The following is a 27,875-nucleotide window of genomic DNA, read 5'->3' on the forward strand; positions in this document are numbered from 1 at the left end:
CCTGACAGGGCACGGGGAATGACAGACGCCAGCCAGAGCTGGGTGCAAGGCTTCAGCACCAGTGTCCCAGGGCCCCTGAGCCAGGGTGAGGACGGGGCAGGGGCGGGGCGGGGAGGAAGTACACTTTGAGTACCTGGGAGTATTCTTTGCTCCTGGGCTGCATGAGCCCACGTGAGCTCTGAGAACTCGGCCACAGAGACCTCCCCCGTGCCAAACCCCTTAGGCCAGGCACGTGTCACGTGCGACCCAGGTGGCCCAGCAGCTTTGTCCTCCTGCAGGTGGCATCGTGAAAGGGGACGAGATCATGGCAATCAATGGCAAGATTGTGACAGACTACACGCTGGCCGAGGCCGAGGCCACCCTGCAGAGGGCCTGGAACCAGGGCGGGGTAAGGACCGGACCCGTCCCCCACGCCACCCTGCCCCCTTTGCCTGCCTGCCTCTAACCCCGGCCTCTGCAGCCTAGCCCAACAGGCGGGTCCCCCCTCCTTGGGTGGGTTTCGGAGGTGCAGGCAGCTCTTGGGGGACACACACGTACCCCATCCAGCTGATGTTCGAAACCTGACAAGAGGGGATTCAAATGTCCCAGTGGGACAAACACAGGCTCACAGCGAGCCCACCCAGGAAAGACTTGATGTCTTCTCCAAGTGCACCCTTAATTAAGGAATTAAGGGTGCGCTCAGAGCTACTAGAGAGCATTAATGGACATAGAGGGCCGGGCGAAGGAGGGCCTGGTGCTGTCCGCTCTGAGCCATTAGACGCCCACCTGGGTCAGGGCTGCTCTGTGAGGTCAACAGGCTGTGGACTGCACCACCCGAAGAAGTGCCGTGCGGTGCACTGTAGTGTGCATGGGGCCCACTCATGTTGTGCAATGCACAACCTGTGCAACTGTGTGCAGGCAGCCGAGCCTGAGGTATTAAATTCAGTGCCAAGGAAGCTGACCAGATGGGCCTGGGACCCACATGACAGGATGTGGAGAAGAGAAGACTTACGGGTAACACGATGACCGTCTTTGATTATCTGAAGTGCTGCATTAGGGCAGGGGGAGCAGAGGTTTTTGGTGATTCTTGAAGGCAGAGCTGGATCGGATGGAGGGAGGGCTGGGGAGAGAGACTCCAGCTCAATATGAGGAACAGAGGGGCCCAGTAATACCCCAGGGACTTTCAGGGGATGCACCCCTACCAAGGGTGGACAGTGCTGGGCAGGCCAGGGATCACAGGGATGCCCCGGGGGTGGGGATGGGGTTCAGAGTGAGGATCAGAAAGCTAGGCCAGAATTGGCTATGCATAAGAATTAATGTGGGATCTGATTAAAAATACTCTTTCCCAGGCCCACCCCAGCCTTTCACGGGGCAAGTCTGTGAGTCTAACAGCTTAGGCAATTCCCCAGGGCGATTCCGAGGTTGCTGCCTGGCCCCGGCCTGCAAAGCAGCATTCGGGAACTTGGTGTCTTTCATTCGGGAACTTGGTGTCTCGCCTTGCAAGTCTGGGCCGGATGGCTCTGAAGCCTGAGACTAGAAGCTTCCCCAGGCCCTAGGACTCCACAGGGAGCCCCCGCCCCCATGCCATGAGCCCCACCTGAGCCCACTTCCTCCGGGTGCCCAGGACCAGGCAGTCAGAGTCGCATGGCTTCCCCCACAGGACTGGATCGACCTTGTCATTGCTGTCTGCCCCCCCAAGGAGTACGACGACGAGCTGTAAGTGTCCGCCGGCACCAGGCCGGCTCCCTGCTCTCCTCCTCTGAAATCTGGCCACTTCCTCCTCCATCCAGCCTCACAGGATGGCCCAAATGCACAGCTGCTGCAAACCAAAGCTCCCTGGAGACTCCAGGGCAGGCAAAGCTCTAGAACTTTGTCCCTGTCCCCCTCATTGTCAGAGCTGCCTGCAAAGCTGTCTTGCCCAAGGTCCCCTTTGCAGGTGGGAAGCTGAGGCTCAAGTTCTCAGATCCAGTAAAGGAGCAAATCGGGAGCACCCGGGGTTTTTGATGCCCCACCCAAAACTCTGTCCCTGGCTCTGTTATTGGATGGTTTAAACCTTTCCACGTCCATCCTTCACTCCCTGGCAGGTCTTCCTGACATCTGACTGCACCCATTCGTACTGTGTCCCTACAAAGCTAAGACCACAGCCTTTGCCCTCCTCTCCTCCCCTCCACCCCATGGGCTCTGCAGGAGCTGTGTCTGCCTTCCCCCGTCAGCCCTGGGTGCCTGTCTCCACCTCTCTATAGCATCCTACCTCTGCCCTGCCCCTGCCACTCACACACTCGCTGGCTGACTTCCCTGCATGCTGTGTAGAAACTAAGAGGTAGCTTCTGCACCTGCATCCCGGGGCCTCGGCAGCAGCGAGAGAAGGAACAGGACCAGGGAGCCCTGCCTGGAGTAACGCAGCCTCTTTTGTTTCCTGCTCTGCTCTGCTCTGCTCTGCTCTGCGGACCTAGCTCTTCCCTTCCCTCCTCCGCAGCCGAAAGCCCCCAGCCGGTCCGCAAGCTCCTTGAAGACCAGGCTCCCGTGTACAGACACGGGTTCCTCCTGCAGCTGGAGCCCACGGTGAATAGGCAGGCGGGCCACAGGGCTCGGCTGTCCGTGCTGCATGCAGTGGCCGTCTGCTGCCTATGCTGCTGCCGGCAGGTTCTTTGGACTGGTGTCTGGATGGGCGCAAGTGCCACCTGGGGCCACACTGGCCCAAAGATGCTACATCAGGGGCGTGGAGCAGAGCCTCTCTGTAGCAGGTGCTTGGACTGCAGATACCCTGGCTCCCCACAGCTCTTGGGAGCAGCCTGGGGTCCCACACGGCACCCAGAGGTGCAGAGTAGAGCTCTGAGCATCACTCGCTGCTGGGCACAGACAGTGCCTCAAGCCAGGTGTGCTGGGCTGGATGCACCACGGGAAGCCTGGCCTGAACCCCCCACCCCCCAGAGACCTGTCCTCAGCAACACGTGCAGCCCCTTCCTGTGCACGCCACCCTGCTCCACCTAGCCCCTTGCTTGAGCAGAACCAGGCCTCTGAAGAGGTGTCTAGGCTGGTCCAAAGAACCAGACTTGGTGGGTTAGAGTGGCTCGCGTCCTGCTGTGGCCTGGCCTGGCCTGAGCCCTGCTCAGACCAAGCTTCTCCTTTGTGCTTTCTGGCCCCTGCACCCCGGGCTCTGTCTGTGGGACTCGCCATGGAGCCCAGCTCTGGCATGTGCTTCCCTCCCAGTGGCAGGTGGCTATGAAACTGGGTTTTGATGTGGCTGGAAGCTCACAGCTGGCAGCATCCGGGGCAGACCCAAGCCAGGACTTGTCGACTTGTCTGTGCTGAAGTCCTCAATACATTAGGGCCCCGTGCTCCCAAGACTGTTGGGTTGCTGTAGTGTGACTCCTGGGGTGGCCTAAGTGGTCCTGTGTTTTCTGTCGCTTGCTCTTGGCAAGGGACCCCCACCCCTCTTCCTGCCTGTCCCCTCCTCCCCATCCCAGGTATCCCTTTGCTTTCTCCTTGGCCTCCTGTGTGCAGTGGCAGTGGCTGGTGCGTGGCCACTGGGGTCTTACCAAGAGGAGCCTCCAGAGGTTGGCAGGGCCTCATGCCAGCAAGGCAGGTGCTCCTGGGCTGAGTGTGCACCCGCACAGCTTGCACCTGCCGCACCTGCCACACCTGCACACCTACTTCCTCTTCCCCACAGGACTTTCTTCTGAAGCCTGGAAGGAGAAACCAAATTCACCCCTAGAAGATGGCGAGCCCTAGACTCACTTCCTCAACCCAAATCCTGCAACCAGCCCTGACAGAGCCCAGCCTGCAGGCAGCGGGAGACACCCTGGAACGTTGACCTGCTACGGCCCTGCCCTAGGGCTGGCTAAGGAGCACCTGGGCCAACATGGAGAGAGGGAGCAGCCAGCTCTTCTAGAGAGGGCTCGGGGCACTGGCCTCATTTTTCGCCCCTGCTCCTGTGAACTTGACCTCTCCCAGCCCTAGTGGGCTCCTCCCTTGAGGCCTACTAGGACCCAACGCCCGAGTCTCCCTCTCTATCCCTCTCCTCCCGCCCCGCTCGAATTGCTGCCACGGAGCTGCTGCAGATCTTCCTCTGCACTCGTTAATAAATAGATTTCTTTTCCAGCCCATGGGAGCGAGTGTGGTTTGGGCCAGCAGATTCAAGGCTTTTAAATCAAAAGCTGTTGCTTTTGATCCCCATTCAAAGGTGAGACACAGATCCCAGTGCTGGGAGCCGAGTCTGACATGGTCTGACATGAGGCCGTGAGCAGCCGAGTGGGGTGGCTCGGGGCGGAGGCTGAGGCGGCCTCAGGGCCTTCTCCACCGAAAGATGGCAGGAAATGAGGCCCCCGTGGCCGCCTCGTTGCTCAATTCTAGAAAGCTTAGCTGAAGGCAAGAAACCAAAGGGTCTCCTCAAGGCGTGGGGTGCCCTGACTTCTCCCAAAGACAGAATGGCCACACCTGCTGCTCCCGAGGTCATCGAGATTGGACACGACGCAGGCAGGGCTGAGGGCCACACTCTGGAACTACAGCAGCAGGGGAGGAGCCGTGGGCTTGAGTCAGGGAGGTGCAACTCTGAAAGCCCAGCGGGGCAGTCAAGGCCCTCTGGATGCAGGGACCAGCGGGGTTGTGTGCACATAAGCACATCGTGGGAACCCAAGACGAGGAGCCCTGGTGTCCCAGAGCCCCTGAGGATCGGACACGGAAGGGGGTTGGAGGGGGGCAGCTCTCTTGGTCCCTTGGTGGCTGCCTCTCTGCCTGTCCACTTCTTGCTGTGGGACCACTAGGCCTCCTGTCTCTGCCATCAGCTTCCCGTGCGTGCTCAGAGCTCAGCTAGAACCTGATCGTCTCAATCACCTGCCGGACTCCAGGTGGCCTTCCAGCCGTAGCCCCACCACCAACTACCTGGCTCAGTCCCCACTTCCCAGTCCCCAAGGTCAGGCTGATGGGGTCAGCTCACCTGAGTGGCTGGGGGTGGGGGCACCTCCCACCCCACGTGTGGTTGGGCAGCAGGCCCTGGTCACCACACCTGCTAAAGGATGCCTACAGTGAGCCACCTCCCCACCAACCTGCGCATGCACAGGAAGTGACTGGGCACCCAAGGACAGGTGCCTCGTGCAAGGAGACTGCAGAGAAACACGTTCCTGCCGTCGGCACTGCGGGGAGGCCCTTGGGCAGTCACAGGTCCAGCCTCAGGTTCCCACAACGGATGCAGCCCGGCCAGAATCCTGAGGACTCAGTGTCAAATCAGACACTCCCAGAGTCACTGCAGGGGCCAGGGGGCGGGGGTGGCTAAAACGCAATGACAGTGACCACAAAGAAGCAGCACTGAAGGAGAGCAGTGGGAGGGGGCGTGAGGCTGAGGTCTTGCTGAGCTCCTCAGTGGGGATAAAGCCACAGCAACCTCCGAAGAACTGGCTCCAGAGAGAAGAGCCAGGCCGAGGAGTTGCCCGCACTCTCGTCTGCACAGAGCCTGCTCTGGAGGCAACGCCAACCCCAAAGGGGAGGGAGGAAAGACCCAGGTCGGGATCTACCCTTGGGGGCCGTGTCGGACACTGCCGAGGCCAGAGTCCACAGCGGGGACTGGGCCACACACGGGCACCCTCAGTGATCAAGATGGGGCATTCGGGGCTAAAAGCCCAGCCATGTGCCACCCAGCGCTCCATGCCCTGTAGGGCAGAACTGCTGCTTCCACACTCTGTCACTGTCCCCCACCTCCCCAGGCAGTCACCAACAGCTTGTCCAGGCTGGCCTCCCGGAGGAGCCCTACTTCTACCCTAGAATCCAACTCCCATTGCTGGATGCTTGGGAGAACTGAGGCCCAGGAGGGAGGGAGGGACTTGGCAAAGCCCCATTTGCTGGTGGCATAGCAGCCCAGCCAACTGCACCACGCAGTGGAAACACAAACGTAAAACAGCTGGGGACACGGGGGTGCCCTTTGACCCTGACGCTTTAGCGGTTTACCCATCTCGCTGAAGCTGCTTCCCATAGCCACTCCCCAGGGGCCGTGGGGAGGCTCTGAGGCCTCTCCCCTCTGAACATGGAAGTCACGGGTGACAAGGCTGTGTGGCCGCCCCTGTGCGCCCGAGACGCTCCCAGTGGGCCTGTGTGGGCTGGGAAGCTTCACCCTCAGCCTGACCCGGGCCAGTTCCCAAGCCTGGGTCTGGATAACTGGATAAGCATCTGAGAGCTCCGTCCTCTGCTGTCCCCGCAGTGACACGGCCCCGCTCCCCGGGGTCCAGGCCTAGGATTTCTCAGCTTCATAAGCACACAAAAGTGATGCACCGTGGTAGAAACGATCCTTAATTGTGAATGTGGGGGCCGGTGCTGTGGTGTAGTGCTATGGTTGTGCCTGCAGTGCCAGCATCCCATATAGGCACTGGTTCAAGCCCCAGCTGCTCCACTTCGGATCCATCTCCCTGCTAATGCACCTGGGAAAGCAGTGGAAGATGGCCCAAGTCCTTGGACCCCTGCACCCACACAGGAGATCAGATGGAGTTCCAGTTCTGGCCCAGTCCCAGTTATTGCGACCATTTGGAGAGTGAACCTGCAGATGGAAGATCTCTCTCACTCTCTTTCTCTCAATGTAACTCTGCCTTTCAAATAAATAAACCTTTAAAAAAAATTTAGTGACATCAGGAATCCATTCTGGCCATCTGGATTAGCCAAGATTCTCCAGAGACATGTGAGCAATTGTATATTTATTAGGCTACTTTTAAAAGTTTATGGCAAAATTGATGTCTATAAATTGGATTCTAATTTTTCACTGACTTGTATCATTGGCAATGTATTTTCTTTGTCTTATTATTATTATTATTATTATTCGAGAGGCAGATACAGAGAGCCCCCCAGCTACTGGTTTACTCCCCAAATGTTCCCAACAGCCAGTGCAAGAAAAATTCTGAAATTCATACACAGGTTTTTTTCATAATGTACATTTTTCCGTACTGTTTTTGAAGTTCCTCATACGCATGGATTTCACTTTCTTTAAAGATTTATTTTATTTCTTTGAAAGGCAGAGTTACAGAAAAAGAGAGCTCTTCCATCCATTTGTTCACTACTCAAATGACCACAATGGACGAAGCCAAGAGCCCAGAACTCCATCCAGGTCTCCCATGTGGGTGCAGGAGCCCAAGCACTTGGGCCGTCTTCTGCTGCTTTCCCAGTTGCATTAGCAAGGAGCTGGATTGGAAGCATAGCAGTGGAGATTCAAACAGGCACTCCAATATGGGATCCCCATATCACAGGCACTGTTTAACCCACTGGCCCTATATGCATGGATTTCAAAATAAACATCACTGGGGCTGGTGCTGTGGCATAGTGGGTAAAGCTGCCACCTGCAGTGCCATTATCCCATATGGGAGCTGGCTGGGAATGCAATAGAGGATGGTCCAAGTGCTTGGGCCCCTGCACCTGTGGGGAAGACCCGGAAGAAGCTCCTGGCTCCTGGCTTCGGATAGGCCCAACTCCAGCTGTTGCGGCTGTTTGGAGAACGAACCAGCTGATGGAAGACTTCTCTCTCTCTAACTTTGCCTTTCAAATAAAGAAGTAAATCTTAATAAATAAATAAAAAATCATGAATTCCATTTTCTACAAATATTAAGTACTTTTGAATATGTACATATATATATTTAGAGAGAGAGAGATTTTGTTGTTGTTTTAAGAAATGGGCTCACACAATTGTAGAGGTCACTAAGTCCAAAATCTGCAAGGCAGGCCGGCAGCTGGGACCCAGGGAGCGCTGCCGCTGCAGGCAGAGCCGAGGCAGTGTGGGCTGGAAGGGTTTCCTCTTGCTCCGGAGACATCAGTCTCTGATCCATTAAGGCCTTCCACTGATTGGATGAGGTCCACACACATTTGGAAGGCAATCACTCAAAGTCTACCGAGTTAAATGTTAATCTCATTCACAAAATGCCTTCACAGCGATACCCAGACGTGGCGAACCAAACACCTGGATGCTGTGGCGTAGCCAAGTCGGCCTGTAAATACAGCCCTCACACCACCTCCTGGCTCTACCCTCCTTTGGCTGGCTGGCTTTTCATATGGCTGTCCCCCCATGATGCCAAGGTTGCCCCCAGTATTCTGGATGTATTTGACCAGGTAGGGCAAGCTCAGTGGGAAAATCCCACTTCTGGCTTGATAGTCCCAGCAAAATGCTAAGGATTTGCTCTGCTTAGCTCAAGGTAAGGGTATGGCTACCCTCTGGCCTGCCAGACCTGGTCAGACATCCACTCCTGTAGCCAGGGGTTGGAGCCAGCCCCACTGGGACCAGCTCGACCAAGTGAAAGGGGAGAGTGGACTCCAAAAGGAAAACTGGGGTGCCGTTATAGGAGGAGGGGCTCTGGGAAGAGACGGAGGGGTGTCCTCCAAGGACCCTGTCCCCTAGGCTCCTGCCTTCCCTCCTTTCCTCCTGTTCTTCCCTTTCTCCTCTCTGTGATCCGCCCTGGAAGGGACCTGCAGCTCAGGACCCCAGAAGCATAGAACCCTTACTAACTCCCAGCTGCTCAGCCACCAAGAAACTGGGGTCAAGAAATGGGTAGTGGGAGGGTCTTCTTTGCCCTGAGGACCCCCCCGTATGCTATGATACAGGAGTTCCAACATTTGCTCCCCAAATGTTCTGAGAAGAGAACAGAAACCTGACCTTGGGCACATTAATCTCTATTTTAGTCTCTTCAACTACAAAAAGAATTAGAAATAGTATCCACTTCATTTAATTGTTAAGACCAAAAGAGACACGGGAGCACACATTTGCCTAGTGGTCAGCATGCCTGCATCCCAGATTTCAGTGCCTGGGTTTGAGTCCTGTCTCTGGCTCCTAACTCTAGCTGCCCACCAGTGCAGACCCTGGGAGGCAGTGGTCATGGCTCAGGTAACTGAGCTCCTGCCACCCACCTGGGAGACCTGGATTGGGTTCCTGGCTCTGGCCCCTGGCCCAGCCCTGGCCATTGCAGGCATTGGGAAGTGAACCTGCAGATGGGAGTTCTCTCTCTCTCTCTCTCTCTTTCTCTCTCTGTCTATTTATCTTTCTGTCTCTGTCACTCTGCCTTTCAAATATATAAATAATTTTTTAAAAAGTACAGATGGGGCTGGTGTTGTGTAGCAGGTTAAGCAGCTGCCTACATCGCATATGGGCACCAGTTTATATCCCCACTGCTCCACTTCTAATCCAGTTCCCTGCTAATGGACTAAGAAAAGCAGCAGAAGATGGCCCAAGTGTTTGGGCCCCTGCCACCCCTGTGAGAGACTTAGATGAAGCTCCTGGTTCCTGGCTTCAGCCTGGCCCAGCCCTGGCTAATTGAGCCATCTGGGGAGTAAGCAAGTAGATGAAAGATTCTCTCTCTCTCTCTCTCTCTCTCTCTCTCTGTAACTCTGCCTTTCAAATAAATAAATCTTTTAAAAAAATAAAATACAGATAAACTGCTTAGAAACAATTCTTGGGTCTCAAATTAATAATTTTTAAAAATCTGCGATAGACGCTACAGAAAAGAAAACCCTGGGGCCCTTTTCACCTCAGAGCAAGGAGCTCCCTAGGGGTGATCTCTGAGGCAAAGGGTCGTCCCTGACACTGCCCCTGTGCCCCACCCTTAGACCTGGAGCCAGGGGGCAGAGGCCTTGCCCCTCTCCAGGCTGCACCAGGGCAGAAAGCCCTCCCTGCACCTTGCCGTACAGAGCCACCAGCAGGATGCACGCCTGTGTGTGTGTGTGCGTGTGCGTGTGCGTGTGCGTGTGCGTACATCTACATGTTGGGCTTTTTGTGCTCATCTCTACTACCTGAACGTACACATGAGATGGAAGCGAGAGATGCTTCCTGCCTTTTACCTCATAGTGAATCAGAGGCGCATGGGCCCACTGGCCCCAGACCTCACCCCAAGGGCGACGGTGATGGAGGTCGAGTGGGAGAAGCTCCCATACAGGAGACAGGTGGCCATCTCCTCTTCTTCAGAGAGGAAGGGAAGAAACACCCTTGCTTCTTTGAGAAGTGGAGGCAGGAAGCTCAGCTTGTCATCCTAACGTTCTGCAACATAACCGCCCAGGGCACCCTGGGGGCTTGACCTAGGCACCTAGTCCTGGCAGTAGCCCTTTGGCCTCCTTGGGGTAAGAGAGGTTTTCTTAATTTGTTGTTGTTGTTGTTTTTAAATTGTAGTAATATACACATAGCATGAAACTTGCTATCTTACTCATGGTTAAGTGTACAGTTCGGTTGTATTAAATGCACACACATTGTTGGACAATCATCATCACCATCCAGCTCCAAAATTCTTTCCATTTTGCAAACCTGAAACTCAGTAGTGATTGAACAGCAACAGCCCAGCCCTCCCTCCACCACCCAGTCCCTGGCAAGCACCACGCTACCTTCCAGCCCTTTGACCTTGGCTGCTGTCTGTACCTCACGTCAGTGCAAGCAACACCATTTCTCCTGGTGTGCCCGCTGATTTCACTCAGCATAATGTACTCAAAGTTCATCCATGTGGTAGCACTAGGATGTCCTTTTTTAAAAAGATTTATTTATTTGAAAGGCAGAGTTACAGAGAGAGAGAGAGAGAGAGAGAGAGGTCTTCCATCTGCTAGTTCACTCCCCAAATAGTCATAACATCCGGGGCTTCCCAGGCCAAAGCCAGGAGCCAGGAGGCTCTTCCAGGTCTCCCATGGGGGTGTAGAGGCCCAAGTACCTTGGCCCTCCTCTGCTTCTTTCCCAGGCGCATTAGCAGGGAGCTGGATCAGAAATGGAGCAGTCAGGTCTCAAACTGGCACCCATATGGGATGCTGGTGTTGCAGGCAGTGGCTTAACTCGCTACGCCACAACACCAGCCCCCAGATTTCCTTCCTTTTCAGGGCTGAATCATATTCCATTGAACAACAAGACTCCATTATGAGTATCCCACCCACCTCTCAGTGAACACCTCTTGGCTACTGTGACAGTTCTGCTGTGAACAGGGATCTTCTAGGGATACGGGAATCCCCTGAAGTAGAATTGCTGGGAACAGACTAGACAAATAGCTGCAGGTGTGATTCTCACCGGCTGTGAAGGACAACACTGCCTTCAGGGACTGTGAAGGCAAATATCCCTCTCTTTACAGCACGCACATTTCCAGGTCTCAGGGGGGATCCTTACAGGAGCACTGAGAAATCCACAGAGGTTGTGTTTCACGCAGTACACATTCGCGTTAGAAGCACATTGGCTACAGGCCGCAAACAGTGGTACATTGCCAGCGAGCATCACTGGCCCCCGGTGCAGGCAGCCACCTCCGAAGAAGCTGAGTCTCTGGCTGTCTGCCTATCTGCAACGCTAGCAGCCACTCTCTCCATCAGTCAAGGGCTATGCCCTGCCAGCAAGTCAGCTCAGGCCGCATCTCTCGCCTGACAGATGCCACGCAGGAAGCTCTTACCTGATGCAGCTTCAAAGCCGCATGCAACTCAAGAGCCCAACAGCCCAGAGTCACCTCAGGTCCCAGTCCCTAGCTCAGCGCCCACAGGTGGATTTGGGAGGGGTCTGAAATCCCAGCGTTTGGATCCCCTTTGGGAGAAGGAGTCCAAAGTTCTTATCAGATTCTCAGAAGTGTTCATGACCCAAAGGAGGTTAAGTCACTCTCATGGAAGGGCGAAGATTAAAAGAAACGAGAACCTTACTGGTAGGAATTCCCAAAAGACCAGCCGTGAGCTCCTCAGGTGCAGCAGTTCCTGTATCCACCACATTATCTCCTGCAATTGGCTCAGCACCGCAGCACCCCGCAATGACTCAAAATAAATGTGTCACTAAGTGCATAGAGGGCCCGGCATAGTGGGTAAAGCTGCCGCCTGCAGTGCCAGCATCCCATATGGGTGCTGGTTCAAGTCCCGGCTGCTCCACTTCCAATCCAGCTCTCAGCTATGGCCTGGGAAAACAGTAGAAGATGGCCCAAGTCCTTGGGCTCCTGCACCTGTGTGGGAGATCCGGGAGAAGCTCCTGGCTCCTGGCTTCAGATCGGCACAGCTCCAGCCATTGCTGCCAATTGGGGAGTGAATCAGAGGATGGAAGACACCCCCCCACCCCGCCTCTCCTTCTCTGTGTAACTCTGACTTTCAAATAAATAAATCTTTAAACAAGCAAACAAACAAATGGATGAAAATTAATCTGTCAGAAACAAAGGGGCGGATGTTTGGTCCAGTGGTTAAAACAGTGCTTGGGGTGCCAGCGCTGCGGCATAGTGGGCCAAGCCTCCACCTGTAACACCAGCATCCCATATAGGTGCCGGTTCATGTCCCACCTGCACCTCTTCCGATCTAGCTCTCTGCTAATGACCTGGGAAAGCAGTAGAAGATGTACCAAGTCCTTGGGCCCCTGTACCCATGTGGAAGACCTGGAAGAAGCCCCTGGCTCCTGGCTTCAAATCAGCCCAGATCCGGCCACTACGGCCATTTGGGGAGTGAACTGGTGGATGGAAGACCTTTCTCTCTGTCTCTCCCTCTCTCTCTATCTGTAACTCTGCCTCTTAAATAAATAAAAATATTAATAACAATAACAACAACAAAAAGCAGTGTTTGGGAGGCCTGCATCCCATATCATGTTGCCTGAGTTCAAGTCCTAGCTCCACTCCTGGTTCCAGCTTCCTGCTAACGTGCACCCTGGTAGGCAGTGGTGAAGGCTTTGGTACTCGGGTCTCTGCCACCCAAGTGGGAGACCTGGATTGAGTTCTACACTCCTGGCTTCAGCCTGGCCCACAGTAGCCACAGTGCTGGGGGATCCAGGGCAGGGACTTTTAGGTAGGTCCACTTTGGAAGGGGGACAGGGAGGCCTCCACTGGGTGGAGACGTGTGAGCCCAGGGTTGAGAATTAAGAAGCAGGCTGAGAGATGCCCGGGGGAAGTGAGGGCACCATCCCCACAGAAGGGGCCGCACAGCCTTTGGACACCCTGCCTTCAGCTTCCATCGCCCAGCGCGGGGCACACACAGCAGGCTGCTTCCTAAGTGTGGACCGTCAGGGGCAGAATCCACGTGGGGAAGCCTTAGCTGGAAATCCCAGAGCAGCAGCCAGCCAGCCGGCCTCAGCGCACTTCATCCTGGCCACACCCGGTGGCTCCCTCACGATACCTGCAAGGTCTAGTCCCAATTCGCCCACCCCTCCTCAACTTTTTTTTTTTTTTCCCCTGGGAGCAGAGACCAGGGGCTGGTCTCTGGATGGGCCAAGGGGCTGACGTGATCTCTCCGGCTCCAAAGGACAATAGGACACTCCTCTCTGAGCCACTGACCTGGCTCTTCCTGATCAAACTCCAGGCTCTGTCCTGTACTGGCGCTCCAGGACACCCACGCAAAGAAATAAGGACCCGGAAACAAACAAACGGCATTGACTCTACTCACCAATGTGAATGTTTCATAGAGTCTAGCTAAAAATAGATTTGGCTCTCCATGAGGCCTGAGGGAGGCACTGCAGCAGGTGAGTGCGTGCTGTCTCCAGGTCGCTCCCCCTCACCCGGAGGGAGGGGTGTGCCTCCCTCCTCTTACACACACACACACACACACACACACACACACACACACTCACCGTCTCAGCCACTCCCACAGCACGGTTTCACCAGTGCCAGAGGCCCTTCCTGCTGCCATAACAAAAAATACCCTGAAATAGGTGGCTTGGAAACCACAGAAAGTTGTTTCTCACAGTCTGGAGGCCAGCAGCGAGGGTTAGGTGCTGGCAGGTGTGGTATCTGGTGAGAGCCCTCAGGGACGGCTGTCTTCTTATTGTAACCCCCCACGGTGGAAGGAGCAGACTGGGGTGGGGGGGCCCTAATCCCACGCATAAAGGCTCCACCCTCAGGATGTAATCACCTCCCAAAGGCCTCACCTCCTAATGCCGTTACCTTCGGGACAGGACTTTGAGGAGGCAGAAACAGTCCATTGGGGCAAGGAGGTCAGGCATCGGCTCTGCTGGACACCACTGCCGCACAAGCCCCCCAGCCCCACATCACACCTCCTTGCAAAGCGCTGATTCCCACTCCTCCTTTTGCCCTCCGCATTTATCCCACGTGCACCCACACCTGTCTCAGACAGATGACGCCAGTAGGAACCTGGTCTACACCACCTACTTTGCTGGGTGACATTGGACAACTGAGTTTGCCTCTCTGCCTTGCTCCCACTGCACAGCGATGGTTCTATCACCTACCTTGCAGAGAGACAGCAATCAAGCCAGATGGGCACGGGGTTGGAGCTCTATCAGTTACTTCAAAATCAGTGAGCAGCTTGGGGTTGCAGCCAAGAAGCCATCAGCTACTGACAGAGGGGTAAAGCCAGGCTCTGGTGGCCTCTGTGTGTCACCACTTCTCACACTCCACGAGGGAGGGATCATGGTTCCCGTTTCACAGCAGGAGCTCAGGGAGGGTCCAGGCAGCCTTGGAGGGCTGGCATGGATGCCTTGGGGTCGTAGGGGGAGGCACAGCTGTGGAAGAAATGAGGAAGGCAGGTTAGTGAGCAGTGCCCACCTCGCCTGGACTCTGCCCCTTCAGACCTGGCCAGCTGAGACTGTGCTGAGCCTGACAGGGGCACCTGTCCAGGTCCCTGTCATCAGGATGACCCCTTCTGCCATGGTCACTGGCGCGCCCCGTCAGCCACATAGAGACAGGGTTCTGTAAGAGCCAGCAAGGACTTTTTGGAAGCCAGGCACCAGTCCCTTTCTTTCATTGTGTCTGAAGCCACACTCCCCCTGCCCCTTTGAGAATGAGAATCCAGTCTCCTAAATCCAGTCCAGGATTTTTATGTTGCAAAGGAGAAGGGCTGAAAATTCTCCAAGGGGGGGTCCACTGGCTCCTGGCAAGCTTCTAGCCTGTGCCCTTCTTCCAGCCCTGTGCAAGAAAAGCAGACGGCATTGTGGGTGCACAGAAGCCCCAGGGACCCAGAGCCGACCCAGGGCCATGGGTATCATAGCCATCGGCTCTTCCCTGAGGCACCTGCTATACCTCTTTATTCTCTGGACTGGCCCCACCGTATCCCCCACTATGGGCAGCAGTAGCTGGTGTGTGTGTTTTAACGAGGCCCGCGTAGAGGAGCATTTGAGTTGATCCCAGGATTACAACCCGTGCCTCGGACGATGTCCCTGTACACCTGACTGCACACTGCTTTCTGAGTACCTCTCACTGCATGCGGGGAAGGTGGCATCTGCCCGTGGGCACACAGCAGGCTTGTGCTGGATGTGGCAGACACAGGCCCCTGGGACTACAGACCTAACACTACCTGATGCCCACGTGATACATCCTTAAAAATGCTTAAAGTTTGCATCCAGCTTGGGCTGGACTGGACTTTTGTTCACTTTAGACGGGCATTTAACCTAGCGGTTCAGATTGCCCGCATCAGAGCGTGCAGGTTCAATTCCCAGCTCCACTCCCGACTCCAGCTTCCCGCTAATGGAAGGCAGCAGCGGTGATGGCTCAAGTAATCAGGTTCCTGCTACCCAGGAGAGAGATCTGGAATGTGCTCTGGCCCTGGCCCAGCTCCAGCCTTTGCAGGCATTTGGGGAATGAACCAGCGAACGGGAGCTTGCTCTTGCATGCTCTCTCTCTATCTCCCAAACAAGTTTAAAAAAAAAAAAATTAAGTGGCCCAGAAGAAGTTGTCCATGCAGAGTGTGATAAAGGAGAGCCACTAAATAACCCTCCCTGACTGGTGAACTGCCACGTGCACTCACGCAGGGGACAAAGTAGCCCTGGACCACCCTCCCCCCCATTTACACAGCACACCAGCAGCCATGACCTCATTTTAACCCATATTCTCTTTTCCATGGCAGAATGAGGAAACTGAAGAGCAGAACGATGACTTGTCCCAAATCACACAACTGGCAGTGCAGGAGGCAGAACCAGGAATGCCTGTTCTTGGAAAACAAACAGCTGTTACAGCCACACAACGACGGGACGGACCGCAGCAACAGCACTTCCATCACCATGTGAACACCACACGCACTGACAAACTGACGGACCAGTGTGCCATCATTGGCCAGATCTCACCGTGCGCCCAGGAGCCTAATACTAACGAGAAAGCATGACGGAAAACATGGAAACTGGACTTCTTACCACAAAAACAAATACCATCACAGAAAGCATGAGAAAACTTGGAACCAAAAAAAAAAAAAAAAAAAAAAAAAAAAAAAAAAAAAAAACCCTAAAAGACAAAATCTTGCTGGGTGACCATGGGCACAGCATTGCATCTCTCTGAACCTTGGTTATCTCATTTTTATTTTTTATTTTTAAATTTATTTATTTATTTGGAAGGCAGAGAGTTACAGAGAGACAGAGGCAGAGAGAGAGAGAGATGTCTTCCATCCACTGGCTCACTCCCCAAATGGCCACAACAATTAGAGCTTGGCCAATCCAAAGCCAAGAGCCAGACTTCTTTCGGGTCTCACATAGGGTGCAGGGGTCAAAGGACTTGGACCATTCTCTACTGCCTTCCCAGGCCATATCAGAAAACTGGATTGGAAGAGGAGCAGCTGGGACTTGAACCAGCGCACACATGGGATTCTGGTACTACAAGTGGTGTTTTTACCTACTACGCCACAGTGCCAGTCCCAGGTATCTCATTTTTAAAAAAAAGGTACCAATAATAACCACCACAGTAACAGTCACTAACACACACTGAACACCATCCTAATCCATTGCAGTCAAGCTGCCCCTTGCGGGCTCACACTCAAACATACATATATAAAGATGTAATTTTTTTTATTTATTATACAGGCAGAGTTTCAGAGAGTGGGAGAGGGAGACAGAGATCTCCCATCCCCTGGTTCACTCCCCAAATGGCCACCACAGCTAGGGCTGGGCCAGGCCAAAGCCAGTAGCCTGGAACCCTATCTAGGTCTCCAACATGGGAGCAGGGGCCCAGGCACTTGGGCCATCTTCTGCTGCTTTCCCACAGACATTAGCTGGACTGGAAGTGGAACAACCAGGACTGAGCTGATGCCTATATGGAATGACAGCATTGAAAGTGGCGGCTTTACCTGTTGTGCCACTATGCCAGCCCCGAACATACATATTTAGTGGGCTAGAAACAAAGGAGACACACGATATTGTTTCAAGCTTTTTACCCAGTATGATCACAAAACATTGTTCTAACTCCTCTCCCTGCTGCTTCAAGCCCACCGAAGTTTCAAGGTTCTGCCTGAAGCCGATAGAAACATCTGGTTTCAAAGAGATTCCCCACAAGTCAGAGATTGTCCAAGGCCTTTACACCCTGAGTCCCTGTCCTCCCCAGGCTGTGCCACTCCCGTACCTGCCCCCTGGGGCCCTGGGCCCTGGCCTCTGTGGGGACCTTGGGCATGGCCCAGGCTCTAGGTGACATCTCACTTAGGGCAGCCCCAGCACAGGCTCAGAGATGCCTGTAGGGAAAAGGTTTTCCCTTGGTGTCTCCCTGACCCTTCCTGGGAACACAAATGCTCCCTACCTCAGCAAGCTCTTGTCACATCTCCCCGAAAAATCCTATCTTCTATTCTCCCTGCCTGCCATACAAACTTCTGTGGACCACAATCCCCTGGGAATCTCTCTAGGAAGCAGAGCCTTGGGTCAGTCATGTTACCTGCCTGCTCCCCCCCCCCACCCCCCACCCCCGGTTTTCAGCTTTTAAATGGAAGTTTTTAAAATCCTGTACTCAGCAGGAGTGCTCTGAAATCCCGTGTAAAAGCAGGGGATACTTTAAAACCTCAGCAGCGCCCCGCGCACCCGACCACTTTTGAGAACTTCCAAATCCCCACCCCACCCCCGCCCGCCCAGTCCCCAAAAGTAAAGTGTTTCACGGCTTTTCTCATCCACAGAGGTGGGGCTCTGTCATTCTGCCCACCGGGACCCCTCCATCAACCCCCACCTACAACCAAGCTCGCCCTGCCCAGGTGAGCTCACGCTCCCGGACCCCGAGCCCGCCCTCTCCGGTTCCCGCGGACCCTCCTCCGGTCTTCTGAACTCCCCACAGCCACCCCTCACCAGACTCGAGCGCGCCCACCACCCCACTCCCAGTCTGCCGCCTGTCGCCGGCGCACGCGCGCAGCGAGCTCTTTGGGAGCGACCCTAGCGCACACCTGGGCGCGCGGGCGGTGCCGGGGGACCGCGGGGCCCGGCGAGGGGAGCCTGCTCCCGCTCCGCGCCGCCCCCCGGGCCCCGCAGGTGGTGGCCCGGGGTGGGGAGGGCGCCGGCGGGGCGGGGCGGGGCCCGCGGGGGGCGGGGGCCTGGCGGCCGAGCGGGGCGGCGGAGCTGCGAGGGACAGCGGCGCGGGAGACGCACGGAGCCAGCCGCAGCCCAGCCCGCGCCCGCCGCCATGCCCCTGGCCTTCTGCGGCAGCGAGAACCATTCGGCCGCCTACCGGGTGGACCAGGGCGTCCTCAACAACGGCTGCTTCGTGGACGCGCTCAATGTGGTGCCGCACGTCTTCCTGCTCTTCATCACCTTCCCCATCCTCTTCATCGGTGAGCGCGCCGCGGGCCGCGGGGCAGGGCGGGGGAGGAGGCGCTGCGCGCCGCACGGCTCCGCGGCCTTTCCGGCCCCGCCACCGCCGCTCGCCGCCCTCCCGGGTCCCCCTGTCCCGCGGTCTGCCCGCCGGACCCCGCACTAGCACACGCGTTCATCTCTTCATTCCCATGGGGTGCCCCCGCACGCTTGCCAACCCCAGCGGACCTTCTTGACCCAGGGGATCTCCAAGTTGTGCCTCCTCACGGGCACGGCAGGGATGGAGAAAGAGAGCGGAGGTCCCTGCACGCGTTGGGGGGTCGGGAGGGAGTCGCGTCGGACCCTCAGTGGAGCAGGGAGAAGGAAGCGGGTCACCCCTCCCCCAGGGCACCCTCCCTGTCAGCCGCAGCCGAGCTCAGCCTGTGCTCGGGGGGCCGGGGTGGAGGCCATTTGGACCCCTGCGCTTCCTCGGAGCCGGGCGGACTGTGGTCCGTAGCCTGACAATCCCGGGGCCCCGCGCACCCCGGGCCTGGAGAAGCGGACGCTGGGGTCCTGAAACCCGGCCCGTTACCCAGCTTGGGCTCGAGTTTCTGGAGCGCAGTAACTTAGCTCTACGCGAGGCGGCTCTGACTTGCGACGCAGCGACCCTGGTGGGGCCCCAGCACTCCTACTTGAAAGTGTTCTGCAAAGTTGGGTGCGTCTCTCCGCTCGGATCCCCCTCACCTCTCTCCAGACCTGACTCTCCCGGCCAGTCAGCTCAACCCACTTACAGGGTGCCCTCTGCTCCCCAAAACGTGTTCATTCACTTTAAGACAAGAAGCGGATTCAGGGGCGGACAAGGCGCAGCGTGGGAAGCCTATATCCCCTCAACCCAACCTTGGGTTCCAGTCCTGGCTCCACTCCCAGTTCCAGCTTCCTGCTAATGTGCACCTTCAACACAGCGGTGGATAGCTCAAGTATCTGGGGTCGCTGCCAGGAACATGGGAGACCTGATTTCATTCCCTGCTCTTGGCCCAAGCCTAGCCCAGCCATGGCTGTTGCAGGCATTTGGGGAGTAAAGCAGTGAATGAGAACATCTCCCTCTCCCCTGGAAATAAATCAAATAAATAACAGATTTAAGGAGCAAATCATAAATGCCAAGATTTGGGGAGGAAAACAAATATGGGTGCCCAAGTAAATGCCCAAGAAGTTGCTGCAGAATTTGAGTTACTGGTTATTGCCCAAGGGAACATTTGCAACGATGTTCATATGTGTATCAACAATAGGAAAACAGAGTGATGTTCACACTTCTGTCTTCAACCAATTTCCCCATGGCTTGTCACATAAGCAGTCAGCACACAAAACAGGGGACGCATGGAAACAGCCTGAGTGGGTCCCAGCTGTACACCCTGTGTGCCAGCTTTGGGGATTCTCAAGCACAGGTGTGCAGGAGTGCACTCTCCTTACCCACCTGCCAGGTGGGCGAGACGTCCTACCTCTTCCCGTTTCTCCCCTGCAGGATGGGGCAGCCAGAGCTCCAAGGTGCACATCCACCATAGCACGTGGCTGCACTTCCCCGGGCACAACCTGCGCTGGATCCTGACCTTCATGTTGCTCTTTGTGCTGGTGTGTGAGATCGCAGAGGGCGTCCTGTCTGACGGGTGAGTGACTGCGGACCAGGCAGTGCGGCCCTGCTCCACGGTACCCCCCGAGAGGCCCAGGAGGCTCCATCGCACCTGCATTCTGCGAGCTCAATCGTTCACTAACAAACTCAGCAGCTCTGCCTGGTGTCATCAGTGTGCCAGGCTCTCTGAACCAGGCACTGCCCGCAAGGGAGACCCAGTCCCTGCTCTAGGACCAGGAGGGTGGAGGGAACGTGGGCCTGCGTGTTGAGACCCAATGAAATGCTAGAGCCTATGAGAACCCTCCCCCAACTCTCCATGTCACTCACTCTTGCTCAAGGCCTTTCCTTGGCTCTCGTTTGTTTACAAGATGCAGTTCCAAGTCCCTGGGCATCCAGGGCTCTGCCATCAGCCCCACCTGCCTGTTGCCTCCTTCCCAAAGCCTCTCCCTGCCCACCCACCTTTCCTCTGAGCCTCTCAACATGTTCCCTCCACCCCTACTGCCACCACACACACACACACACACACACACACACCCTCCTCTGCTGTAGCACAGAGCCTCCTGTACATTATCTGTGCAACTGTCTCCTGAGTCAGCAAGGCCTCGGAGTTAGAATGCAGGAGTTGTTCATTCTTGTCTTCATGGCGCAAGGCACGTGATGAATATCTGCAAGCGTTAATGGAATCCCTAGAAGAATAAGTCAGATGAGGAGGAGGGGAGGGGAAGGCTGCTGGGGCCAGCTCTCTGGCTGAGGGGGCTTTGGAGCTGGGCCTGGAAGGACAAGGAGGGTTCTGGTGGGCAGAGGGGTTGACAAACAGGAGGGAAGGGACCCAGAGGAGGAACAAAGGCACCAGGTAGGGCTGGGGAGCAATGCGGCTGGGCCAAAACATTAAATGCATTAGGTTGGGGAGAGGGGGATGGATAGGGGCTGAGACTTGGAAACCAGGCTGGGTCCTCTCGTGGAGGGCTTCGAACCCCAGGCTGCATGTCCGGTTGGATTTGGTCAGCACTTTGAAAGAGAGAGAGAGATGACATCAGTGCAGCATGTTAGGTAAGAACATGACAGGCTTTCTAGGGCGGGTGGGAGGCAGAGCAGAAGCAGCACTTGGCAGGTGAATTTGGTGGTCTGGATGAGAGCTACCTGCAGCTGGGACTGGTGTGTCAGCAGGGCAGAGGAGAGAGGGAGCAGCCCCCTCCGGAAGGGAACACCACACTGGCAAGTCCCCGTGACTGCCTCGGTGAGGGGCGGTGCAGGGGAGGACGTTTGGCTTGGGTGTCTGTGGTCTGGTCCCTCTGAGCTGGAGTCTGACGGAGCCCAGATCCTCCCTGTGCCGGTGCAGGCTGGCTCCTCCAGCTGGTGTGTTGGGAGCTGGCATCCTCACACCCCTCACCCTGCCACCCCTCCATGTCCCTGCATCCCGGCTTCGGCAGTGATCTCTGTGACGCCTGCTTGCTCCGGGGCAGCAGCAGCTCCTCAAAGTCCCTTAGACCAGCAGGAAGGCCAGAGGGCGCGTGCCATCTCTCTAGCTAGCAGTGATGAGGCTGCCTCACCCCTACCCCCAACACTCCCTCCAAAGCAACACGAATGCTACAGAGGGTAGGGGTGCCTGGTGAGCCCTCCCCACAGGAACACTCACAGACTGTGATTGGCTGGGGTGGCAGAGGGAAACGCCCAGCTCTTGGAGAAGGAAGGGTCCTTTGCAAGCACTCCTGCTTTGCCCCAGCTGTGGGACTTAGGACAAGTCAGCAGCCTCTCTGGGCCCTGCTCTCGCTACCTGTGAAACAAGTCCCATAGTCGCTGGCTCATCCTTCTCACAAGGCCATGAGGGATGATGCTGGAGAATGAACAGCGTGCAGAACTCTGGGTGGCAGTACCTGGATAGATGATATAGTTCAGAAAGTAGGGAACAGGAGGGGATCAGCCTGAGGAGTGCACCTGCTGGCTGCCAGCCACCCCTCCTTTGTACCTGTGTCCCCACACTCTCCAGCTCAGTGCAGAAGGTCATCTCCCCAGGGCATGGGCCAGCTCCTGAGCTGGGCATTGTCACCAGGTCTTTGTGAGCCCAGACCCTTAGGCAGGCAACTGTGAAGGAGGGGCATGGGAAAGGGGCAGACCCTGCCTTGTGGTGCCCCTGTCCGTCCCAGCCTGGGTTTTCATACCTGAGTGGAAGTTCAAGGGGCAGGTGTGAGCAGGACTGGCTAAGACAGTGGTCTTCAGACTTGAGTGAGGTTTAGGGTGAGCCACAGCAGGTGGCCTTTCGGTATTATTATTTTTGTGTGTGATGATTGGACTCAACTAAAGACATACAGGTTAGTAAGGCAGATTTTTTTTGACAGGCAGAGCTAGATAGTGAGAGAGAGAGAGACAGAGAGAGAGGTCTTCCTTCTGGGGTTCACCCCCTAAATGGCCGCTACAGCCGGTACACTGCGGCGGTGCATTGCGGCTGGCGTGCTGTGCTGATCCGAAGCCAGGAGCCAGGTGCTTCCTCCTGGTTTCCCATACGGGTGCAGGACCCAAGCACTTGGGCCATCCTCCACTGCCTTCCTGGGCCACAGCAGAGAGCTGGACTGGAAGAGGAGCAACCAGGACAGAATCCGGCACCCCGACCGGGACTAGAACCTAGGGTGCCGGTGCCACAGGTGGAGGATTAGCCTAGTGAGCTGTGGCGCTGGCCAGTAAGGCAGATTTAAAGTTTATATGTATATGCAGAAAATAAGACAGAGATCTTCCATGGGCCAGTTCACTCCCCAAATGCCTGCAGCAGCCAGGGCTAGGCCAGCTGAAGCCCATTGCTCAAAATTAAGTCCGGGTCTTCTGCATGTGTGGCAGGGACCTGAGTACTTGAGTCACCATCTGCTGCCTCCCAGGGTGCCTAATAGCAGGAAGCTGGATCAGAAGCGGAGCAGCTGGGACTCAGACCGGACACCACAGTGCGCGGCGTGAGCATCCCGAGCAGCGACTCCACCAGTGCACAGAACGCCTGCCCCTGAGTCCTTACATAATTCAGTGTCTGTTATCCAGTAAAGCAGCTAACATCTATTTTAATAAGTCATACCTGAAATATTTATTCCAATTATAGTGAATCCTCATCTTAGGTCATCTTTTAAAATTTTTAACATTTCTATTTCCTATTGCAAAAAAAAAAAAGACTTTATTTGAATGTATAATGTAACATTTTAGATGTCATCTTAAAAATGTGAGAGTGGCTGGTGCCGCAGCTCACTAGGCTAATCCTCTGCCTTGCGATGCTGGCACACCGGGTTCTAGTCCTGGTCGGGGCGCCGGATTCTGTCCCGGTTGCTCCTCTTCCAGTCCAGCTCTCTGCTGTGGCCTGGGAGTGCTATGGAGGATGGCCCAAGTGCCTGGGCCCTGCACCTGCACGGGAGACCAGGAGGAAGAACCTGGCTCCTGGCTTCGGATCAGCGCGGTGCGCCGGCCGCAGCACACCGGCTGCAGCGTCCATTGGGGGGTGAAACAACGGAAAAGGAAGACCTTTCTCTCTGTCTCTCTCTCTCTCACTGTCCACTCTGCCTGTCCAAAAAAAAGTGTGAAAGTATGGAATTCTTCAAAATTATCTGAAGTCATACAGATATTAAGAGTTGGAATTTATTTCATTTGTTTACAATTTTTTAGTTTACTGAGGCTCGGGGGGAGAAGAGAGGCAGTTGAGAGCATGCCCCCAAATGCCTGCAGCATAAGGGATTGGGCCAGGCTGGAGCCAGTCTGGGAACTCAATCCAGGCCTCTGACGAAAGCAGCAGGAATCCAATTACTTGAACCAGCACTACTGCCTCCCAGGGTGCACTTAGCCAGAAGCTGGAGTCAGGAGTGGCACCCGGGGATGGAACCAGGCCCCACAGTTTGCCCTGTGTCGTAGCCACCAGGTTAAACATCCACCTGAGACTCGTGGCTCTTCTATCAAGGAATAAAGAGGAGGCTGCGCTTTGGTGAACAGCGCCGCCTGCCTTGACTCCAGACAAGAGACCGCACCTCACTCCCTCCTCCCTTGTTGAGCCCAACTCCCTTGTCCTCAGAGTCCAGGCTGGTGCTCCCTCTTCTGTGAAGCTTTGCTGGATTGTCCAGCCAGGCTTGGTGCTCCCTGTACCTTCTTCCCATCTGCAGCGTCACTTCCCTGGGCCACTGAGTCAGACGGTCAGCCCTGGGCATGGCGGCCCCTCCCTACTGCCAGCTTCGCAAGGGCCGCAGCAAGGCAGGAGGCTAGAGCAGGCCCGCTGGGAAGAGACAGAGTCCCGACGTGGCTGGAGCAGAAAGGGCAGGCAGTGTCGTACTGCAGAAACGACCCGGCTTCGGTGCCAGGCTGAGTTACGTCTGCAGAAGGGAGCCATGGTAGGGCACGATGGGGGCCCACAGGGTGACCCTCCTTGCCAGCCCTGGGGAAACCTGGCTCCCCACAGCTCTACCGCAACACCCAAGCGCTCCCAGCACAGCAGGAGGCCATGGGCTGGTATCAATTGTCCCTGCCCCTCATCCCAAGGGAGAAGATGGCAGCAGTGACCTTGACCATGTTCCTTAGCCATGAAATGGAGAGACTACGAGTACCCACCTCTGGGGCTAATGCAGACATGAATGAGTTCCTGGACATCACATGCTTAGAACAGCACCTGGCACAGGACAGAGGCTCCACAAATACTGACTCTGGCCACTGTGGTTCCGACAGCACCTGGGGAGAGCTGCTGATGCTGACAGATGCTGTGCGTGTTACATGGGGCTCTCGCTGAGTGATGTGTGATGGGCAGGCTCCTGTACTGCTTGAGGGATCCCAGGCACGGGGGCCCGGCTCTGTTCCCTTCCCAAAAAGAGGCTCCAGCTTTGCAGCTGCTACTGTCAAAGCTGACTCCCTGTGCAGGGTTCTGCAAGCCGGAGCCCCGGGAGAGAGTTCCAAGCCTGAACACAGAGTCCTTGGGGCACCCCTGTCTGGACTCCCCGGCCCCTTAGTTAAGAGGTGCGCTTCGGGGCTGGGCTGGGCAGAGCTGTTAGTAGCTGGGGTGGCGCTGTGGATTTGCTCTGGAGGACCTACTGTGTGCTGGGTCCTAGGGACAAGGCCTATGCCGCTCTGTTGGGGTACTTGGCACATTCACATTCTCTCTGTCTCTCTCCCTGCTGCTCCCCATCTCAGGGTGACCGAATCCCGCCATCTCCACCTGTACATGCCGGCAGGGATGGCGTTCATGGCTGCCGTCACCTCCGTGGTCTACTATCACAACATCGAGACCTCCAACTTCCCCAAGCTGCTAATAGGTAGGCCGGGGGTGCAGCGGAGGGGAGAGGGGGCACCTTCGTTCATTCTTGAGACCGCGCATTACTGAACACTTGCTGTGTGTAGGCACTGTTCTAGGGGCTAGAGATTCAGACGCGGCGAGAAGTCCCTGCCTCTGCGGAGCTTACCGTTGGGTGGTACAGCAGACACATAGGCGGTGGAGGCGATGCTCAGAAGAAAAGCAAGCTGGGTGAAGGCGAGGAGAGCCAGGGCGATGCTGCTGCCTATGTAGGAGGGGAGGGAGGGCCCCTGACAAAACGGGGCCACAGAGACGTGGGGGCAAGGAGTCTTCCATGCAGCAGCAATAGACGTGCAGAGGCCTTGCCTTAGGGGCAAACTGGGAAGAGAGGCCAATGTGGCTGAGGCCAGGTGAGCAAGGGCAGAGTGGCAGGGGGTGAGAAGAGCAAGGGACACCCCAGGCTTGGGGCCCTGAGCACCTGCGTGAACGGTGGTGCTAGCACCCAACATGGCGAGGAGCAGACGTTGGGGGTGGGAATGGGCTGTTTGGGTCGTGTGGAGTTTGAGGCGGTGCCAAGATGGCCAACTCAAGTGTCAGGTGGGCACTTAGATGGAGTTGGGCACTCGTGGGGAGGCCAGGGCAGGGGATAAACACCTGAGCAGGCATGGACTTGCAGGCGGCATAAAGCCTGTGGAAAATACAAATGATGAAATAATTAGGCAGACATGTCACCCAAAACTTTGCACCCAAATAAACCAATCTTAATTATATTTTTTCATGAACTTTTTGGTAAAGATTTATTTTATTTTATTTGAATGGTAGAAGGGAGAGACAGAAGGAGAAAGAGAAAGAGAGAGAGATCCTCTCCAACTCTTGGTTCACCCCCCAGATGGCCACAATGGCCAGAGCTTGGCCAGGCCAAAGCCATGGAGCTTGGAACTCCATCCGGGTCTCCCATGTGGGTGGCAAGGACCCAAGCCCTTGGGCCATCTTCCGCTGCTTTCTCAGGTCCATTAGCAGGGAGCTGAACTGAAGGCAGAGCAGCCGGGACTTGAACTGGTGGTCACATGGGACGCCAGCATAGCAGAAGGTGGCCTAACCCACTGCACCCCAACACCATCCCCTCTGTGAGGCTCTTTGAAGTCCCCTCATAAAGCTGGAGCTTGGACAAGGTCATCTGGAGAGAGAGGAGCAAGGCCAGGACCACAGCCAGAGGTTTGCCTGCATCTAGAGAAGCTCCGGAAGAAGTGTCCGCCTGGAGCCCCTGTGGTGGGGGTCGCAGGGCAGAAGCGACAGTACCACCTGCTGTGGCCAGGCTTGGTGCTAAGCTCTTCACACGACCTAATGAAGCCCCACAGCCACACCACTGTGCTGTTTGTACCCTGGCGTGCAGTGTGGGCCTGGAACTCAGAGAGGTTGAAGGGACACTCACGACATTTGTGAGCGCTTATCACAGGCCAGGCTTTGTACGGAGCATTTGATGGGTATCAGCTTATCTGAGCCTACACACCCACCCTCTAAGGTGGACGCCTGTGCTAGCTCTGTTCTACAGATCAAGAAACTGAGGCTCAGGGTCAGGGACGGGTACTTGTCCACCCAGCTCAGCTGATCCAGGGCAGAGCCCGGAGTCTCCTGACCGAGGCTGCGTGTCTGGGGATCCTCAGAGCGTGTCCTTGGGGCAAAGGTGTCAACCTGCAGGACTGCCTGTGTTTGGGCTCCACATGCACGGGGAAGCCAGGCTGTATCCTTGGCAGTTGGCTGTGTAACAGCTAACTGACATCCAGGGCTTGGAAGACTCTGTGCGGAGCCAGCGCTGCTGCGAGAGCACTTTGGGTATAAGGTGCAGGCTGTGCCCCATCAGGGTCATTTGGTGAGCCCCACCATAGGCCTCCATGTGAGTGGGGGTAGGGACGAGGGCATGGCAGGTGCTAACTACTCCATCCCCAGAGAAGCCCTCCTGGTGCCCTCTGGACGCTCCTGGCAACAGCTAGTGACTTAATTTTCCCACCCTCCTGTTTCTCTCTTTAGAATGTGAATGTCACCCACTGAGGCATTAGTTGGAGTTTTGTTCCCTGAAGAGAAGGGTCCACAGAGCCAGAAAGTCTGGGACAGAGAAAATTGTGGGGCACTGCACCCTGTGAGCTATAGGCATGGAGGGCATGGCCACTGGGGACAGAACCAGCCCTCTGAGGGGGCTGATGGCACAGATCTGGTGTCCCACAGAAAGGCGAGCTACAGTGTAGCGTATATGGCCCTGGGAAAGAACCTGGGAGAAGTCCAGGAAGTGTTCCATCGGGAAGTCATGGTTGGGCTGAGAACTGAAGGTTAGATGGGGACTGACTGGAGGAAAGGAGAGAGGAGTGCTTCAGGCAGTGGGAGCAGCAGGTGCAAAGGCCCTGGGGCAGGAACAACAAAGCACATTAGGAAATCTGGAAGAAGACTGAGGTGTTGAGAGCAGAGGGGAAGCTGGCAGGAGCCTGAAGGCAGGAGATGGGAGGCCAATACCAGGCAGGACCTCAAAGGCCACACCACATTCATTGGTCTTCAGTCCACAAGCAATGGGAGTCCAGGGAGAGTTGTTTGGCTTGGGGGCTTTTTGGGATGTGTGTGTGTGTGTGTGTGTGTGTGTGTGTGGTAGCATATACATCACACACAATCTACCATTCTGAGCATTCTCAAGCATGCTGTTCACT

At 55.9% G+C, this 27,875-nt stretch overlaps 2 protein-coding genes across 6 annotated transcripts in view; both read left to right on the top strand.

The window, feature by feature from the left end:
* Positions 1-4,080, top strand: part of USH1C (USH1 protein network component harmonin) — a 47,654-nt gene extending 43,574 nt beyond the window's left edge. Inside the window, exons 24-26 of one of the 2 annotated variants that reach the window (XM_008275113.4) lie at positions 279-388; positions 1,640-1,695; positions 2,433-2,985. In XM_008275113.4, the coding sequence (XP_008273335.3) occupies positions 279-388; positions 1,640-1,695; positions 2,433-2,970 (704 nt within the window). In that variant the 3' untranslated portion in view covers positions 2,971-2,985. Of the gene's footprint in view, positions 1-278; positions 389-1,639; positions 1,696-2,432; positions 2,986-3,649 lie in introns of those variants that run through there. The other variant, XM_008275111.4, reaches the window with a different exon arrangement.
* Positions 4,081-17,964: 13,884 nt separating this feature from the next.
* ABCC8 (ATP binding cassette subfamily C member 8) overlaps positions 17,965-27,875 on the top strand; it is a 74,620-nt gene continuing 64,709 nt past the window's right edge. For 2 of the 4 annotated variants that reach the window (XM_070072741.1, XM_070072745.1), the window contains exons 1-3: positions 17,965-18,363; positions 19,842-19,983; positions 25,083-25,204. In XM_070072741.1, coding sequence (XP_069928842.1) covers positions 18,216-18,363; positions 19,842-19,983; positions 25,083-25,204 — 412 coding nt within the window. In that variant the 5' untranslated portion in view covers positions 17,965-18,215. The remainder of the gene's footprint in view (positions 18,364-19,841; positions 19,984-25,082; positions 25,205-27,875) is intronic. The other 2 variants (XM_070072749.1, XM_070072755.1) reach the window with 1 other exon arrangement.

Source organism: Oryctolagus cuniculus, chromosome 1, assembly GCF_964237555.1.
Source record: "Oryctolagus cuniculus chromosome 1, mOryCun1.1, whole genome shotgun sequence".
NCBI lineage: Eukaryota > Metazoa > Chordata > Mammalia > Lagomorpha > Leporidae > Oryctolagus > Oryctolagus cuniculus.